Source organism: Orbicella franksi, chromosome 6, assembly GCF_964199315.1.
Source record: "Orbicella franksi chromosome 6, jaOrbFran1.1, whole genome shotgun sequence".
NCBI classification, from domain to species: domain Eukaryota; kingdom Metazoa; phylum Cnidaria; class Anthozoa; order Scleractinia; family Merulinidae; genus Orbicella; species Orbicella franksi.
In genome coordinates, this window is record NC_138150.1 from 29338248 (window position 1) to 29357064 (window position 18817).

Below are 18817 nucleotides of genomic sequence, written 5' to 3' on the forward strand. Positions count from 1 at the left end.
CCTTTAATAACTAAGAAACTGAGTCATACAGAGACAGAAACCAGTAGAAACATCACCTCACTGATGGTATTCTTTATTCTTATGACATGTTTGCAAGACAATGTATTAATGCTATTTACATCATTACAAACATAAGAACAGAAGTAGCGAAATAAACACTTCTGAAAAATAATTACCACACACTTTTTAACTAAAAAAACAGTGTGGCCTCACTGTTTTCTTTCGTTTTGTTTTGCTTCGTTTGTTTTGTTTTGATTTGCTTTCTTTTGTTTACATTTTTTGTTTTGTTTTGTTTGTTTATTTATTTGTTTGTTTGTTTGTTTTTGTTTCGGCAGTACTTACGAACACCACAGAATTTAAAATACAAGAGAAAACAATTAGTTCAGGTTACTTCCCCTCATTCCGGTCAACGGAAAAAAGGACAATTTTGTTCTTTAATCAAACCAGAAGTTCGAGTTCCTGGGTTTAGGCGCGTGGCTTCACCTTTCTCGCTCCCACCAATTGACCGTGTTAGTCAACTGTCAGAGCGTAAACCGCTGAAAATCAAATTGCGTATTTTCTACGGCAGTTGGTGTACCTTCTTTTTGGCTGACAATATCGCGTTGAAACTTAAATAAGTTACCATACAGTATTATTATGACTGGTATATTGTGCCTTCACAAGATATTACTGTAAAGCATGTTCAATTTGCAGACTCCAAAAGTGTAAATTTGCATTTCGTGCCCGTAAGGTTTAAAATGTGCAGAACGTCTTGTTAAAATCTTCTCATTTAAAGTGGAGACGGATAAATAACAAAGAATATTTTCTCAAACTTTAAACTAACAGTAAACATAACTGATCTTCTTAACAGAACGACCGGCCGTTAATGAACGATAGTGAAATTGTACGGTTGCCCTCTTTAGTTAATGGCGGACAGTTGGAAAACGCACAGTTTGCATTCAGCTGGTTTGCTGCTGAGAAATCTTTTCCGGATTATTACAAGGAATAAATTTTGAAAACAGGCTCTTTAAAATGTCCACGACTGTCTCTCGGACTTCACGGAGATTCCAACAATATACTAGCGGGTTTAAGGAAGAATTAAAAAACACTAGCGAAGCCCCCAAGTAGTAACATAACGTGAGCAGAGAACCAGGCGTCCGTGACATGGTGAAAATAAGAAAAATGCAAAGCGAAGGAAATTAGCATATTATGATTATAACATAAATATAAAGACTGTTGATGGCCAACTTCTTCGCGCGAGACAGTTTTCTTACTTGATCGTTTTGATTCTCAAGCTGAGCTTGGCCGTAAATCTGATTGTGATGGCGACGAGCAATTTTGTAAATCGTAATGTAAGCGAATGAAGCCATTACGAGTACCAGTAATTCACCAGTTAAGTTAATAATGTCATTAAAAACTGTCAATGTCTGTAGCATGGCTGTCAGAAATGCTGTTATCCAGATACCCGTTACCACGGCGACTACTCGAGATGTAGTCACTATTTGCCGATATCTCAAATGAAGATACAGAGCAAGAAACCTTGGCTACGTCACCATGAATGTTCTTGAAAACCAGCAATTTTACCATTATGGCGGTGTTTGTAGGCTGCACAAATAAACCCACACCTAGGTCAGAAGCAGCTACACTAAGTAGAAGTATTCTCGAGGCTGGATTCATTGAAGAGGCTTTTCGGAAAGCGCAAATGATGATAGAATTGCCAAACGTTGCTGTTAAACACGACATTAAACTTGCAACGCAATGAAATAGCCCAAAACCTGGATATTCAGCAATCATCATCAGAGAAAACTTCAATATATGACTGCAGCGGTCCATGTTGAGATCCATATGGCGATTCTTGTCTTTCAAGCTTGTACGTAAGACTGATAAAAAAAGCACTCTGTGAAATAAAAGAAATCCTTTATATTTATAGGTCAGGTCATTAAATTTTGAGAAAAATATGATAATATAAACGGTTTTCAATCGAAAATTATCGCAATCAATACCACCCAAGCATTGTTAAAAGTGGTTATATTTCAATGAATTTCAAAGATATTACCTTATTTTACTAGGAACTCCTTAATAGGGACCAATTTGCAATGTCTTTTTGTTGTTTTTTAAATGTGTAGTTTGCTTATCGCTGTATACTAACGGTGAAATAGGAGTTTTCGACCGCTCGGAAACATCAACTGTTCTCGAAATAATGAATTTTGAAAACTTGTAAAGTAAAGCAATCAGTTGTCAAGTTCCCGGAAATAGTGCCGCACAATTAAACTTTACTTGTGATTTAAATGTGCGGTTGCCCTTTAGAAACTTCGGAAGAGAGTATTTATATTATTTATGACCGGTATTTAGCGGTCACTTTGTGTGAACGTAAGGCTGGTGAGATCAAAAATACTTTAACTAACGGACTGTATTTTTAGAAATCACCGAATTTGCTGTGTAGTACTCTGAGAAATCCGAGAAGGATTGAACGATTGTTTTTTTCCAAGCGTCAAGTCGCGCATGGAAGACTTATTCATTATTCGTGCAATGGTCCATTCCGTTGGCTTTTTCCAAGTCCTTTAATTTCTAATGAAGTTTACTCTTTTTTAAGCGGTCACTAACCTCAATTTGTCAAATGTCCAACTAAATCAAGGTTCTGAGAAGGCTGTAACAACAATCTTGTATGAAAGTGGAGGGAAAATTTAACATAACTGAACAACTTCTGATGACCAATATAGTCTCCAACAATGCTGATAGGAACCTGGCAGCTGCCGAATTTTGAATTATTCAGATATATTTTATTCAGATCCACATGACTGTTAGCTAAATTATTCTTTACACGTTGAATGAAAATATTCAACGAATTAAAACCTCTTGGTTGCCTTTTAACCAATTAAGAAACAAGAAATTTCAGAGCAACACCCCCCGGAAGGATCTGTAAGCTTCTCTTACCTTCATCACGAAAATGATTTCTAAATTATCCCTGATTTCAGTTAGCATCACAGTATGGCTTCAGTGATTATATTCTGCGATAACAAACAACGAGGAAGGTAGTAGCGTTCAGCACCCCAGTGTTGTAAATGAATTTACTGCTTTCAGACGCAACCGTTTTTACTCTGCCGCAGTAATCGACATTGTTTTATATATGATCAAAGCATTGCGTCTTGACGGCTGGTGAAATAGCTGAAAATCAGGCGTTCAAAAGGGAAGATTGCTTTGATTTCCCACTTTATTTTTATCACTAAAACTAAAAGAAATGTTGAAATCGTTTGGGGGAATTTCTGTTTTGATGTAACGATTCGAGAAACAGCTGTCCTGTAGGGACAATCTGTTCGCTAGAAAACGCCGACAAACAAACTGTATGTTAATTCAAGGTCGTTTTAGTACCATTAAACAATTCAATGAAATTAACCAGCCCTGCAATGGAAAAAAAAAAAAAAAGGAAAGTTCAATTGTAAGCTATACGTAGTCATTACACAGTTCTGAATGATTCAAACTAACCTAACTACTGGCAATTTATGGCCATAAAGTAAAGTCTGATCTTTTCCTTTTCATTTCCTTTTCAACCTGTCTTTGCGATCATTTTCTTTTTTTAACTAAACTCATCCTAATCTTTTCTTTTGATGACTTTGTCAACAAAACTTCAATATATTCTTGCAGGTTCGTATATATATTTTACAGGGTGTTGTTTCAGAAGGTAGTTTTCAACTATATAGGCATAAACATAGGCATTAGTAAACATGCACAAACGCACGCAAATTTGGCACGGCTTTTGTTAGAACACTCTCGAACAAAAGGGACTTACGATAGTCAACATCTTTTACATCTGCCAATGTGGCTTACGCATGCGCACACTGCGTTTATGCACTAATGAAAATAAGCCTTTGCATCTATTGCTGTAATAATCATTGAATATCTCATTTAGTTCTCGTTTTCTTTCTTATACAGCTGAAACGGTAATGGCTTCAACCGGTTTTATCAAGTTTACAGAATAGCTAGTAGTCGTCATAATCAAATTTACAGCCAAGTTCAACTTTAAAATCAAATTTAAAAAAACCCTTGAAGAAATGACGCACTAAAAGCTCGAAAAAGCCGCATTTCTTGTTCTCCCAAACTTCCTCTCGGACATCCCCTATTTAACAATCAGAATACGAGCTCAAGACTGTAACTGAAATTTCCTTCAAATAACGATCACACAGTTTCTTCAGCAATTTTGAGATTTTGCGGACAAGAGACCGTGAATTTCCATCTTTTAGCCTTCTTGGGAATTCTTAAATTAAATTAAAATTAATGTTTCTAAACGTTCCTCTAAAACTTCGGAAAAACGAAAAAACGTCGCTATTTCCTAGACGACTTTCAGCCTATTAGAACTGAAAATGCAAAAGCTGGAATACGATTGGCTGGGCTACTCGTACAATCTCAGCCATTTGTGTGCCATGGCTGTAGAGAATGTTTACAAAATGGCAGGGTTTTCTCGTTTTTCCCACGTCTCGAGGAAGATTTAGAAATGTCACCAGATAATTCAATTCCTAAGAGCACTCAAGAAAGGAAATTGACCATCGTGCGAGTGTAAAACCTCAATATTTTTCAGTGATGAACGGGTGTAACAGCTGCAAGTTTCAAACAGCAATTCAATTCGCGAGCGTTTTTGCTAAGGCGTGAATCACTTAGATGCTTCTTACAAAATAGATCAAAATCGTTATTTGAAATAAAATTAGCCAGAATTCTACTAAATAAATTAGATTATGAGCTCGAGATTTCTATAAGGAACTAGTTGATTCGGCCTTCAGCCTCATCATCAGCTAGTCTTCATAAAAATCTCGAGTTCACAATGTAACTGTTAAAATAGTGTACCATAGCTCACCCAACCAGATTGCAGCACTTGCATTAGTGCACGTGTAACAAAACTCGATAGGAACACAGAGAATATTTTCTTTTTCTTAAATAATGTAACATCACAACTGTTACGTGAGAAGAAAATGGTCATTAACACATGTTATTGTTCTGCCATATGTTCCTTTGATTTACATTTCCTTAACGTTTCTTTCATTTTTTTCTTAAAAACCCGCTGGTGTACATGTGTTGTTAGAAACCCCATGAATATATTCCGTCAAGCACCATGAGAATAGAAATTAATGACTACGGAAAGTGGTAAAGCTTTCCGGGCCGTATCATTGCTTTCCTGAACCAGCTAACATCAACCTGGCCTGAAAACGTCATCCATCTCGAAAACAATGTGGGTTTGTTGAAGAGCGGCCATTTGGTATTGGTGGACCAAAACGTTACACTTACACGGTGTACGAAACGTTTTAATTTTGCAAATGGACGTTTGTTCCTATCTTTGTAGTACGTTTCTCATGTAATTGTTGGAAACTGCTGGCTTTGCATTGTTTATCGAGCTACACTATGTTCCCCAGTATCCGACGACGTCAGTTTCAAACTAATTTATCTTCCCTTACTCAGTTGCTAGAGGTCTGAAATTTGGCTCCTAGATCATAGATTTACCCTTTACTATGACGTGTCAGCCGTCGTACAATTTCATTTTCTGCAAAGCCAGCTCTTTAGTTGCCCAGTCTCCGTAAGGCAAGCCCAGTATCCCGACCACAACAATGTAAATGTAGTATGAACGCTTCCCGAAGCCAGCCGATGCATTTTAATAGTTCCTTATTATCTTTTGCAAAGTTGTTTGCCTTCGAATCGGAAAAAGAAATCGGCGAGTTGTAGACTGTGTTCACGTGACGTCATCAAATTCACAAATCCAAAACTAAAGGGCCACTAAAGGTTTTATCCTCACCAGGCATAAGACGTACTAAATTTATATCTGTTTACAACTTTCCAGCTAAATAGCGTCCTTCGTTTGGAAACCAGGGCAATTTGAATTTCGGAGTTATGGCGGTGCGTGATACGAAGCTAAGATCGTGTTTGTCGAAAAATATGTACTTATCTCGTGATTTTTGGCCATTTTAGGAGTTAAAGTATTAGGAAAAGCGCTTGTGTAAAAGTATTTTGGTTCGGTTCAGATAATCAGTAATCTAGATAGCCAAAGTAAGTTCCAGATGTTTACACTATTTTCCGGCCGCCATATTGGAAGACTAAGGAGGTCCCCCAACATGGCGGCTCCATACTAGGCTCTACGATTTTGCGGCGAACATTTCGACGAATCTCTCAACTTTGAGACGACGCACACCCCTTAAACTTAGAGAACTGTCTTCTCTTATTTATCGTCTATAATATCACAATTTCTTGACTCTATCCACTGAATGGTTTTTGATTTTATTTTTTATTGCATGGCGATGAACACGCTCTATACATTAAAATCCGTGCAAATTGATACAACACAGAAAGGATTTTTCCTTCTGCTTCCTGTTATTCAAAATGACGAAAATAATTCGCCTCGAAAAGGAAGTCGATTAACTGCCCATAGTGTTTCCTAGCGCGACATTAAATGCCTATCCTCGGTTCAAATCGTAGATAAAGTTATGAAACTAATTTTTTCACAGCTTGAGCGACGATTTGGCACAGTTTGGAGAAACTGTAACTGGGTGCACTAAATCAAAACTTAGTGAAGGATTCTGAGCTCTGTTATTCCAAGAAATTCACTTTCAGGTAAAATTGATGCGCTGACCACTTGAGCTCTTCGAGTATCTTAGTCCAAAAATAAAAAAATATATCACATATATCAGACCTTTCGTTTGATATCGGTAGTATAACTGCGCAGTGAACAGTTCAAATGTTAGTCATGAAAATGTACTCACCTGAACAAAACGGAGACGTGTGCAATATTCCTCAAGCTCATAAATGTGCTGAAACTTGAGATTCGAAAACTAAAATCTTCGGCTACCTCTCGAAATATTTAATTTTCTAGAGATAAACAAGCATAATGCAAAGAATAAATTGTTTTTAAACTGGTCGGATGATCACGCAGCACGTTCTACCCAATCACTTTTTTTGAGTTACTTTTTTGTAAAAAAAAAATACTTCTTAGTCGGTGGGTCTGGAGTATGTTATCATCGGGTCAATGCATCAATGGATGAGTGAGAGATGTATATATGTCACACCAATCAGATTGGAGCTACTATAAACAACCAATCAAATTGCCGCTTGTTAAAGTGCCACTGAAACGAAATTTTCGTACTCTCTTTTATTATCCCAATCTATAGTTTCAAACGTGCTTAAAGTAATGGTGAACTTTATTTCTGTCAAATCCTAACGGAAAGTGGTTTTTTAAGCTGTTGAAATCGACTTTTTGGAGCAAAACTGTGTCCGGGCTCTGGAACCGAGTTTAAGGACCTTGTGACGTCACTGGTTGTATTCACGCACGAAGCGCTATAGATTCTCTCTTGTTTTCACTTGATTTATTCAAGTTTATTTTCCATATTGTCAATACCTACTAGTTTTCTACCTTGTAATTCCTGTCCAGCCTTGACAGGAAATACACATCATAAACGTTGGAGGGCGTCAGAGGTTGTAGATCCACCAAAATAAATGCTACAGATTAGAACAGTTCAGTATACTTTTCGAACATTTTGAGTACTCGATTGGAGATTTCGAAGACGAGTGTGGCAACTTTTATATCACGTCCTGAAGCCTAAACACGATATTTCGTCGTTTGTTTTTAGCCTGGTTCTGAAATTTGGATTCTCATGTTTATCTAAGGTCTATTAACAAGGTTCGAATATATCCTCGGCAACTTTACTGCATTAAAAGCCGTAGGCGCAACAACTATCCGCACAATCACGAAGTTATTAACGGTCCACAAGCTTTGAGTCGAGTACTTCTTTGCACACAGAGGGTATCTTTTTATGATACTAATAAGTGAGAGTTCTTGTGGTAGACAAAATGTATCTTTGAAAATTGTGATCCGCAGCAGGGTTTGCTTTATCGCCTCATACGTATCAGTGTAAACAAAGCGGGAATTTCGCTTCTCTTTTACACGTACGTATCTCCCAATTGCAATATTTCACGGCCGATGGATTACTTTGAGTCCTTTAGCACATACTTATGTCTATGATCTTCATTTAATAGTATCCAAGTTCAAAACAATTCGTTGAAACGTCACTAGTTTACACTCCTTTCGAAGGTTTATTAAACAAAATTTGAACTAATTTGCATATATGACCTTTCGCCGCCGACATTGTCACGCTTTCTCTCGTTTCTTGAAAACATACCTGTAGGGTCATGGCAGCTTAGTTTACCTTTATAGTTTGAATTCGCTCCCTCATATAAAAGAAGAGGGTTTCTTAAATTGTTGCTGTTGTGATAACTTGTAGGATGTAGCAGATACAACTGCACTAAAGGTCACTGTGGCACAATCTCGTCCGCTGTGAAACTCACAAAGCGTCCGGTTTCCTCGACGCGAAGCGACTCGAAAACTCGAAGCGTTGTTGCTGCGATTCGTGCAGCAGCAGTCCGGATAATATTTTCAAAAGCCGCTTTCTCTTGTTTTCATGTCTTTTTTACTTTATGAGTGTAGATATTGTTTAACTGAGTGCTGGCCATTTCACCAAGAGTCCCGATCATTTTGCGATTTAAGAACTCCCACTCGTTTGCTTGCTTACAAAAAATATCCTGCAAATATCGAATTAAATAGACTGGAAAGCCCCAGAATCGACTCTCGACCTCTTTTTGTCTAAGGCTACTGTTATTATCTGCTTTACAGCTCTGAGATGTCCTTAAGATGTTTTTTGGGGGGCTTCGAACAGTAATCTCTTCTCGCATAATCACTCCGCTAAATTTTCAGCCCGGCATGAGAATAATACAACCAGTGACGTCACTAGGCTGTTTTGGCCGCGCCAAAATGGCCGCCAATTTTTTTGGCTCAACCAGCCAACTTCGAACGGCTGAAAAGGCAGTTTTCGCTTACCGTATGCAAAAAAAAAATTGCAGTGTTTCCAAAAAATAGAATATTTGTCAGTGAACAGAATAAAGCTTTCCGCGCTTGCATAGGTCGCACTTTTGGCTTCGAGTTATGACTGTATTGGTCTCTTTCCCAATTTGTCGCCAAACTGGCTAGGCCTATTCTCAAATATCCGGATATTTTGGGGGATATTTGGAAATTTCCGAGATATTTAGTTAATGTTAAGATATTTAGAAAAATTTAAGGATATTTAGAAATATTTATATATAGTTTTTTTCATGTCTTAGTCCTGTGTTTTCCTCGCTGGTTACTTGGAACGATACTCAGTTCTATATACGCCGGCAACAATCCAGCTGAGTGAGTTGCCACTCGAAAACTGTATTTCATATCACTAAAACCGCTAAAACAGCAAGTTCGTAAAATGGCAGATGCTAGTGACATGGAAGTGCCTGAATCTTCTTCCTCATCTCCTGTTACTGCAAGAAAGTTTTGACAATATATTTTAGTCTAAGTGATTCAAAATCGGTTTATTTTCAAAACAAAAATAAGAGATATCTAGAAGTTTTTTGAGATGTTTAGACAATCTCTCGTGATATTTTGAATTTTTTTGAGAATTTCCGGAAAAGATATTCAGGCGATTTTACGTGATATTCGTGGAAAGCCTTAAACTAATAGCTCTGAACAATTACTTTATCGTTAAGTCCATGTCAAATCTCTTGAAACTCCCCACCTGAATAAGTGTTTTCAGCGTCTCTGTCTCAGAGCTGTAAACAGCCACGTGTAAACATGTTCTGTGATTGAAGTCTCGCAGTTCAATCGGTGATCCTTGCTGCAGGAGAAATTTGACAGCGTAGTGATGACCTCTTTTCACAGCACACATTAATGGTGAAGGCCCACAATGATTTGGTTGAGGTGAAATGTCAGCACCCTTGTTTTAAAAAAAATGATACGAAGGAAATGTTAGAGTCATGTAACCGAGTTGAAAAAGAACTAAATTTAAATTACCGATTATATAGCACATATCAGATTATACAGCACTTTACCGTACCCAAATTCGCAATTAGCCAATCGGAAGCCGTGTCTAGCTACTGTACTGATATCCTGTGATATCAAGTCACTGACCTGATATGGTTGCGATATCGATATCATGTTTGGGTGCGTTAAATACCTAATCGTACCTTTTTGGTACCTTTCGGTGGTATATCTGAGATGACGCCGAAGGGTACCAAAAAGGTACGATTAGGTATAAATATCAACTGGCTGTTTAATCAACCAATTCAAGTCTTTAATTAATGAGGATCGACTGCAAATTCAAATGTCTCTCCTGTACAATCTGTACAAACACCCGACAGCTGTCACGTGAACTTGCCGCCATCAAATTACGTCATATTCTTAGAAATAGATTCTCTTAAATAGCAACAATAACAATAATATAATTTTATATAGCGCATGCTTCTGAACATTCAGCAGCGCTGTACAATTTCCTGATAAGATGATAACTAGATAAAAAGAGATAAAAATGTTTTCAAATTTGTTGGAAAAAAACTGATTTGTTTATCACTAACCTTTGACAGAAGAAGCTCGATGATGTCCACATTCCCTGCCAAGCTTGCCCTGTGAAAAGAGGGAACAAAAATTAAGCAGAGCAAGTAGTAATTTCGCCACTCGTATAGACATTAATCAAAGACAATCATTTAAATTAAAACGTTTCTATTTCTGTTATTATTATCATAACTGCTGTGGGATTTAATGTTATGATCACCTCATGTCAACGGTTTAGGTGTTAAGCTAAAGTATCATTCAACATCCTGTTTTCTGCCAAGCTTAATGCGTAAAACATAAAACACTAGTCGAGAAATGAGAAAATTGTTAACATACAGAATTGCCAGATACCAATGCCTCTCACCACCCTCTCCATCCATGCCTCTGACCCGACCACCCCTCACACGCAGGCACGCAATCATACGCGTGCGCCCGCGAGCCTATGAGACCTTCATTATTACTGCAAGGAGATTCATGGGATCAATTACCTTAAGATAGGTGTCATTCCATCAGCATCTTCATCATGAATTGACGCCCCGTTCATCAGGAGAAGTTTGGCCATTGCATAATGACTGTTCACACACGCTACATGAAGAGGGGAACATAAATCATCCTGTGTGCGAAAGAAAGACGAAATTACTGTCTGTTATTCACACATCCACGGACTAACCTAGAACAAACGTCTTTTAGTTTCCCTACACTTCTTAAGATAGAAGGTTGAACGATGCAAACAGCTCATCTTTGTCACTTCGTCAAACACTTTTTAAAACGTGCTTGATCTGATTAGTTTTGTAACCGGTAGTACGTAGCAATAGTGGGTACAAACTTTGACCGATTTGGCAAAGCAAGCAAATTAATCAGTTTTCGGACACTTAATCTCATTTCGGAAAAACGTCAGACAAAAATTGCAGACACTGCTGAAACATAGCTAAAGTAACTTTATGCCAACAAAACACTAATTAGTTAGACTGAAACTACATCTATGAAAATAATATATCTTTGCACCCTCAAGGTTTTACAGATACACCGACGAGAAAATGACACATATTCAATCAAGTCGTTACGCATCTCAAACAGTGTCTCTACTAGAATTCACTCACAAAGGAAACTAAGAGCTTTGGAACAACTGAAAAGTTTCATACTGATTGTAAATATTTCGGACGCTTAAACTTTCGGACGGTTTTATTTTCGGACACGAAAGTTTTTGCAAGTAATGTAGTAGTCAATAGAACAAAGTACAAAATAGATTTCTAAGAAGCCATGTTATTAGGCCAAGTTCAGAGGCCATACTTCACATGAGCCGAAGCGAATGCAAATGAGAAAAATCCTTTGTTCTCCCTCATTATAATTAGCATTCGATTCGGCTCATTTGAAGTACGGCGTCTGAACTCGGCCTAAGAAGTATTAGTTCGGAGATAACCTCACCTGCAGAGCACAGGTATCAGCTCCATATTTTATGCAAACCTCAGCTGCCTGAAAAAAATGTTCAGTTATAACAACCGATGCACACTTTGTACTGTCATTGTCAACAGTCAAATACCCGGGAGGGGGACTTCCATTTAAAAAGGACATGGGTGCTCGTCGTAACTTTTAGGGGTTAACAATGTGGTTTTGGTAGCTTTTAGGGTGATCAGCCTCAAAATATCCACAGCGTGTGCTTTCATTGTACCTTTTAGGTTGTTCAAAACAAATATGCCAGGAGATATTTCACAATCAATTGACTTTAAATTTTGCCGCATTTACAATCGTTTTTTATCTGTATTAAAAATTATGAAAGTGTTAGTTAATTTGTTTTTTTCATAATTGGTACCTCTTAGGGCTGGAAAAAATTCAAGCTATGCTCACAATACAGGATCTTGGTGCCTCTTAGGAGTTCTTTTCAAACTTTTCCGACGAGCACACCCGTTCTTTTTATATGGGAGTAATTCCCCCGTGGTTCAAACGCTGACCACATACTTTACCTTGATGTGGCCATGTTGAACTGCCAAGTGAAGACACGAATTGGCATCGTTGTCCATTTTATTCAGAATGGCGGAACACGGAACACCGACATGACTGGCTGAAAAATGGAAACGATAATATTCAGGTTATGCCATTACTGGCAAATGATAGGAAAACACTGCTTTGGTCTAACTTGACCATGTGATATCTCTGTTTAGAATTGTTTAATCTATCTCAAGGTTTTGTTTTGGATTTCTTTGGGTAAGAATAACTATTGTCCTCATCGGACAACCCTCGTGGAACCTAGGGCCCGTTTCTCGAAAGCACAGGAACTTTTTCGGGCCCGCAAAGCCATTTTTAGTTAATCTGTAACCAAAAAAAGAGACGTGTATGCCCCTGAAATGTCTTGCATGAAGGGAACCTCTGTTCATATTAAGAATATGTGAATAAAACAGCGCCTTAATCATAAGATTTGAGATTTTGGTACAGCTTTCAGGGTACGAAAACGTTTCGAGAACTTCCAGAAAGGGGCCCTTAGAGAGGCTGATGCAAAATGGACAAGATTACGTCACCCTTTCCAGGGATCTCATAAAAAGAAAAATACGGGCGGAAGTAAAAATTTAACTACTCAAACAAATGGTTCACCTGTGGAGAGCAATTTTTCTAGCACGCCATCATGCCCCTCTTTAGCTGCCAGATGTACTGCAGTGTATCCATCATTATCACTCATACTGGGGTCTGCACCATACTCCAGCTGAAAGCAAAATCATAGTATTTAGTTGATGATACAAAACAAAGCGGGCATGACTCGATTTAGCGGGGGGGGGGGGGGGCGGGGAAGGGACATTTGTTTCAAAATACAAAAGAACTACCACGACGGAGCTTTGGTGAAAAGTTTTGAACATAAAATTCCGCTGTTGCCAAGGGCAACTTTCCTCGTTTCCAATGGTAACAATATTTTCGCCTGCAATAGGCCACGTTCGGTATATCAATATTCTAACATGGCTCCGACTGTTTACGAAACGGAAATCAGCGGCTCCGAAGTTTTCGGGACAAAGTCTCCTTGTCTCTCAATTCCCAAAAGAGACCTGGATACAAAGAAAACAGCACCAAAGATAGAAGTTTGTCCTGAAAGCCTCGGAGCCATTTTAGAATATCGATAAATCGAACGTGGCCTATTTCCCGCTCTTTGCTGCCAATGACGTCAAAGGCCGACAAGTTGCCACTGGAAACGGAGCGAGTTGCCCGTGACAACAACACAAATTGAACGTTAAAACCTGGGCATCAAACTTTCGTCGCGTCTTACTCAACTGATAATCGTAGTAATGTGTCAATGGAAATCTCTCCTCACCAGAATCTCGACTACACTCAGTTTTCCTTCTTGAGAGGCGGCGTGTAGAGGAGTGGAATTCTCGTTGTCGGTGGCATTAGCCTTGGCATTCCCTTCTCTCAGCAAAACCTGTAAAAAACAATGATATGAAAATAAAGAGGCAAAAAGAAGTCAAATTTAAGAAATCTTTTTTTCAGATATCGCTGACCGGAGTGAGAAAGGTGATGGATTTGACCGATTTTCCAAAGTTGGGGGTGAGGAAAAACTTTTATTCCAGAAATATAAATTAAACTCGGTTAATTTTTCTGCTATAAAAATATCTTTCACACCTGAAGGCTGGTAGCATTTTTAATAAGGTCTCACATAAAGAGCTCGATGCCCCTGGAAAAGCAGAAACAATGTTCCTGGCTCCAAAACAGTAACATCTGCTGCACCGTAAAACTGATGCAACATAAACGGAAACCCTTTTTTAAAATTTACAAAACCTAGACTACAATCAAAGCACACATTAAATAATCCCAGGAGCCATAATCTGGCTCCTGATAATCCTTAATGGTTCACTCATGCTTTGAGCTACCAGTTCCCTTGGAAGAACAAAGTATCGATATCATTTTTATTCCAATTTGCCTAGTTTAGCATGTAACATTCATTTCTTTTCAGAGTTAGAGCAGTTTTCAACTGAGTGTCGTAAAACCAAAACCAAACCAGTTACTTGCCAATTAGATTACTCAGCCAATCTCGAACCGTAGTAAAACCAAAACCAAAGTAATTGCCTGATTACTTTCTACACTCAATTGAAAACTGCTCTATCGCACATCAAAAACAAAATACATGTCACACTCATCCTCATACATGTAAGGCAAGAAAAATTATAAGTAAGGAAATAAACTTTATCTGACTCTATCATTTTGTAGCGATGAGACCCACCTGAACAACTTTCAAGTTTCCTCGTCTTGCAGCGTAATGTAAAGCCTGCTGACCATAATTAGATTGCTTTGCTACATCTGCTCCATTTAATATCAGCAATTGTGCTGTGTCAGGACTGTTGAATCTTGCCGCTATTTGCAGTGGCGTGGTAAACTTGTTGTCACCATCAGAGCAAACATTTAGATCTGTCATTAACGAAATAAGTCTGAGAAGTTAAAAAAATCGCCTGCCACAAACTCAAGTTGTTTACTGTTACAACGTTTTCCGAAGTTTTCGCCATATACAGGCATGTAAGTTGGCTGAGAATGGAAATCATTTGAAAATGAGAGCATTTTAGTTGGTTTGCGAAATATAGGAAACAGTAATTTTCGCTTCCCAACCTTACTGACTTAACAAAAAAGAAAACTATTTGACATTAATTCAGTATTTAACGATAAGACTACGAGCCCGAATTTTCAATGAGTGAATAGTCAACGGGACCTAGCCGAGTTGACTGTCGCTCATAAAACAAGGGCGAGTTGTCTTATTATTTTAGTAGACACTCTAAAGGAGTACAGCACAAAACCTATAATTTTGCGACTTTTAGCCTAAAATTAAAAATAATTTTCAGTTTAAAAAGATACTCGTGCCCGATTAATGTCTATCAGCGACTAGAAAACAATGAGAGAACCAATCAGATTCGCTGATTTTCAAAAGAACACAGCTGATTGGCTACTAAATTATAACAGTGGATACCTTTACCTGCGCCTGCACTTATGAGCAGCTGCACAATTCCTGCGCGGTCATAACGAGCCGCGTAGTGGAGTGGAGCGAACCCTTCTTCGTCTAAAGTGTTGATAGTTGGCACGCTCCCTTGTAGCAATGTCCGAACAACATCAACAATACCTTCACGACAAGCCTGTGAAAAAAAAAGAGAGCACGATCTATAACTAATGAAGTTTCCATTTATCAATTTATTAAAAAAAAACTTAATCGACGCTGCTGTGGAAGGTCAACAGTTCGACTCCTATTAAAATTTATCTTAGGTGACTTATGTGCGATCATTAGCACGTTTTATTTCTTTGCTTACCAATGTTAAAATTCTCAGGCTTTTATTATTTATTATCGTTTCACCTTAACGGTACAAATTAACGCGTCATTATGAAAAAAATTACATTTGTTTATGCTGATTGAACTGAATCTGAAAGCCCATCAAAAGCATATTCTGGTTCCCTCAGGCCGAATATGTACGTCGCATTTCAGTGGCCTCGAAAGTCATGGAAATCTCGCTGTTGAAAAGAACAAAATTATGTCTATTTCAATGAAGCGATTTCCTAGAGTTTTCTTTTATTTGATTTCCATCGACATGAATGAAATGCAGTGTTATGTTATGAGCCCCAGTATTTACGTCTGCATGGTAAGACCTTAGAATACACGTAAAATTGACAGCAGGACAATTTTAGGTCTTGCCAAATTAATGTCAATGGCTAGACAATTAACACGAGATGAACATTTTTTTGTCACGAATGGTCTGGCTGTTAAATTTCTTTTGAATTCATCATTAACCTCAGCAATGCGGGTCTCAACGAGAATTGATAAATGAAAGAGGAATACAACGAAAATTTGCGATTAGTGTTACTAGCGCTGGGCGCTCAAATTTGGGCGTTTCTTTTTCTTTCGTTCATCGTGCCACACTGAGTTCTTCCTTGAACCGTTGAATGAAATCGCTGACGTTTACCCAAGTGTAAGTCTATATATTAAAGTACCTGATGCAGCCCCACGCGGTGACAGAGATTTCTTTCAACTGAATCTGAAATGCTTCGTCGAAGAATACTCGTCGAGGAACGTGGGCGATTCGCATTGTTCTTGCTTGAAAATTGCCGAAAGATCGACAATGGAAGCTCATGAATTTCTCGCGATTTTTGGTCGTCTTCTAAGTCACGAAGAAGGACAGTCGTACTGCGGTTCATATTCACCTTAGGGCAAAACAAATTCCACTATGAAGACTCTGATTCCGTGATTTCGGCCTACATTTAGGGGTTGATTACATCTCGATCGCTTTCGATCGTTTCACTTCCGGTAGGATCAATATAAACAGGGATTAGAACCTCGCCTACAAATTAATTGAGAATAACATCGCACAGCAAGGATCATCATGAGTAGAATGTTCAGGTGAAGCAGAGAATGACTTCTAAAATGTCGATTCTGGTGTTACGTTCAGCTGGGAAAGGTGTTCAATTTTATATGATCTTTGATTAATGGTAATTGAAGACCCAAGCAAAAGTCAATTAAGATAGGTATTTGAAAATCGAAAACGGGCCTGGCAACCTATGAAACAATAAAAGTTTAAAATAGATTTATCTGATATGCGTGAAGCTGTTTCAATTCATAAACTCGATGCAAAAGTCATCTCCTGAAAATTAACAGATTGCTACAAAGATTTCAAATCTATACTAACTGAAAAACGGCGTCGTTCGCATTAAAATAAAAATAAAAGAACGGAAAATGTTTAAATTTCTATGCTACCTTAAAATTCTAGAGCTCGATCACCTACCTTTTAGAATCAATGAAAATTTTTAATTATTTCCGTTCACACAAAGTACTAATTCCAAGAGGATAATAATAGCCATAATAAAGAATCCTAACAGAGATATATCTGCTCGCTGTCAAAATTTCAACCGCACCTCTGAAATTTAAACCACCTCCAAAGAGGAAAAGAGAATAATGTTAATAATTATGCAATGTCAGTTCTTTTATGGTTAAGTAAATACAGAATTACGAGTAATTAAAATTAACGTGATGTAAGCAATAAATGAGAAAGGATCATTGTGCTTTTGGGAGAAAAAAAAGCAATTATATGAGCACCTGTTTTGTGAAAGGTTTTTTGGAGATAATGCTTGCAGCGTTTGGTTGTTGAAAAACATATGTCAATGACATATTTTTCCGTGCGACGTGAGTCTTTGCATACCTGATCAGGTGCAGATCAAAGATTAATTCTGTATAAAAAGAAAAGTAAGATTTCTAGTAGATTACTTAACTGAACGACGTCACTTACAAAAATAAACTTAATCTTAGTTTCTTGATGTGACTGAAAATACTGCTTCCAGGGCTGCGGTCGGTGATAGACATTCGTTATCGTTATTTGTTATTAGGTCTTCGTTATTGGTTATTCGTCATTCGTTATTCGTTATTTGTTATTCGTTAGTTTCTTCACCTAACCCAACTGATTTAATTTATAATAAGAGAAACCGTATCTTAAAGTTAACCTCCGACGAAAGGACGCTAACAAAGGTAACATGGCATTACAAGGAGGCAATGCATTCCAATGTGATTGTGGCTAGGTTAGGTGGTTAGGTGGCTAAGCCCCTAAATCATAATAAGTTAGCGTTTTTTAGTAGTTCTCGTAATGCTGCAACGGTTTGTTTGCATTTCGTTCTTCCTCGAAATGCAGTATTCTTAAATTCCAATTAGATGTGAAACCAAACTTGCATCCTAATTAACTTTCTGTTTGCCTAATACTAATCCTTTTCCAAATATTGAAATTAATCTTATATTCACAGGTTCTCTTTTAGTTATTCTCCCTTTTATTTGGGGGCTTAAGCTAAGCACGACGGCGACGGCATCGAGAACGTCACCAAACAATAGATTTAATGAGCAGTGTATGGCTGTCAGTGTGCGTTCATTATAAATCTTTGTACATTTCTTTGCCGTCCTCTGCAAGACAACAACGTGAAATCACCATGTTTTGCGTATCTTGAAGACGTGAGCCATATTGGCTAATTTTTCGTATTTATTTTTCTTCTCAAAATTGATCGTTGGCGTTACATTTTTACTTTGAGTAGGGTTTTAGACCGCTCGGCACACTGAACAGCTCTAGATAGTTGCGAAATTCAAAGGTAAAATATAAATCCACTTTTTTTCAGCCGTCGTCTCTGGCGTCGCTGGCGTCATTACTTACGCTCTCTTCTTTATTTTTCCAGCACGATTCCAGTCCCCAAGAGCTGGTTTCATTTGTCCGCACAGTTTCGCAAGTCAAACAAAAATGCTGCCAAAGCAAATTGCTGTTGTTTACGCATGCGCAGCATTGAAATTTCAGACATCTAGAGGTAGCGAGGGTTTTTTTTAAGCATGAACAATTAATTACTTAACATGCCAAATTCTTACACTTTATAAAAGTGTGCATCTTTATTTGGACATTTCAGGGAAAATGTGTTTCTCAACAGTCCCACAATTGAGGAGATCTCTCCCTCCATAACTTTTACATCTGGACAGCCATCTAG

At 37.9% G+C, this 18817-nt stretch overlaps 1 protein-coding gene across 1 annotated transcript; it reads right to left on the minus strand.

Moving 5' to 3' along the window:
• Positions 1-9503: 9503 nt before the first annotated feature.
• On the minus strand, positions 9504-16703 carry LOC145490579 (uncharacterized). Its single transcript, XM_081469676.1, has 10 exons — positions 16304-16703; positions 15300-15456; positions 14559-14743; positions 13653-13760; positions 12947-13055; positions 12322-12419; positions 11786-11833; positions 10849-10973; positions 10384-10432; positions 9504-9746 (listed from the first exon to the last, which is right to left on the minus strand). The coding sequence occupies exons 1-10, from the start codon at positions 16505-16507 to the stop codon at positions 9504-9506; spliced, it is 1326 nt and encodes a 441-aa protein (XP_081325802.1). The 5' UTR covers positions 16508-16703.
• Between the last annotated feature and the right edge of the window lie 2114 nt (positions 16704-18817).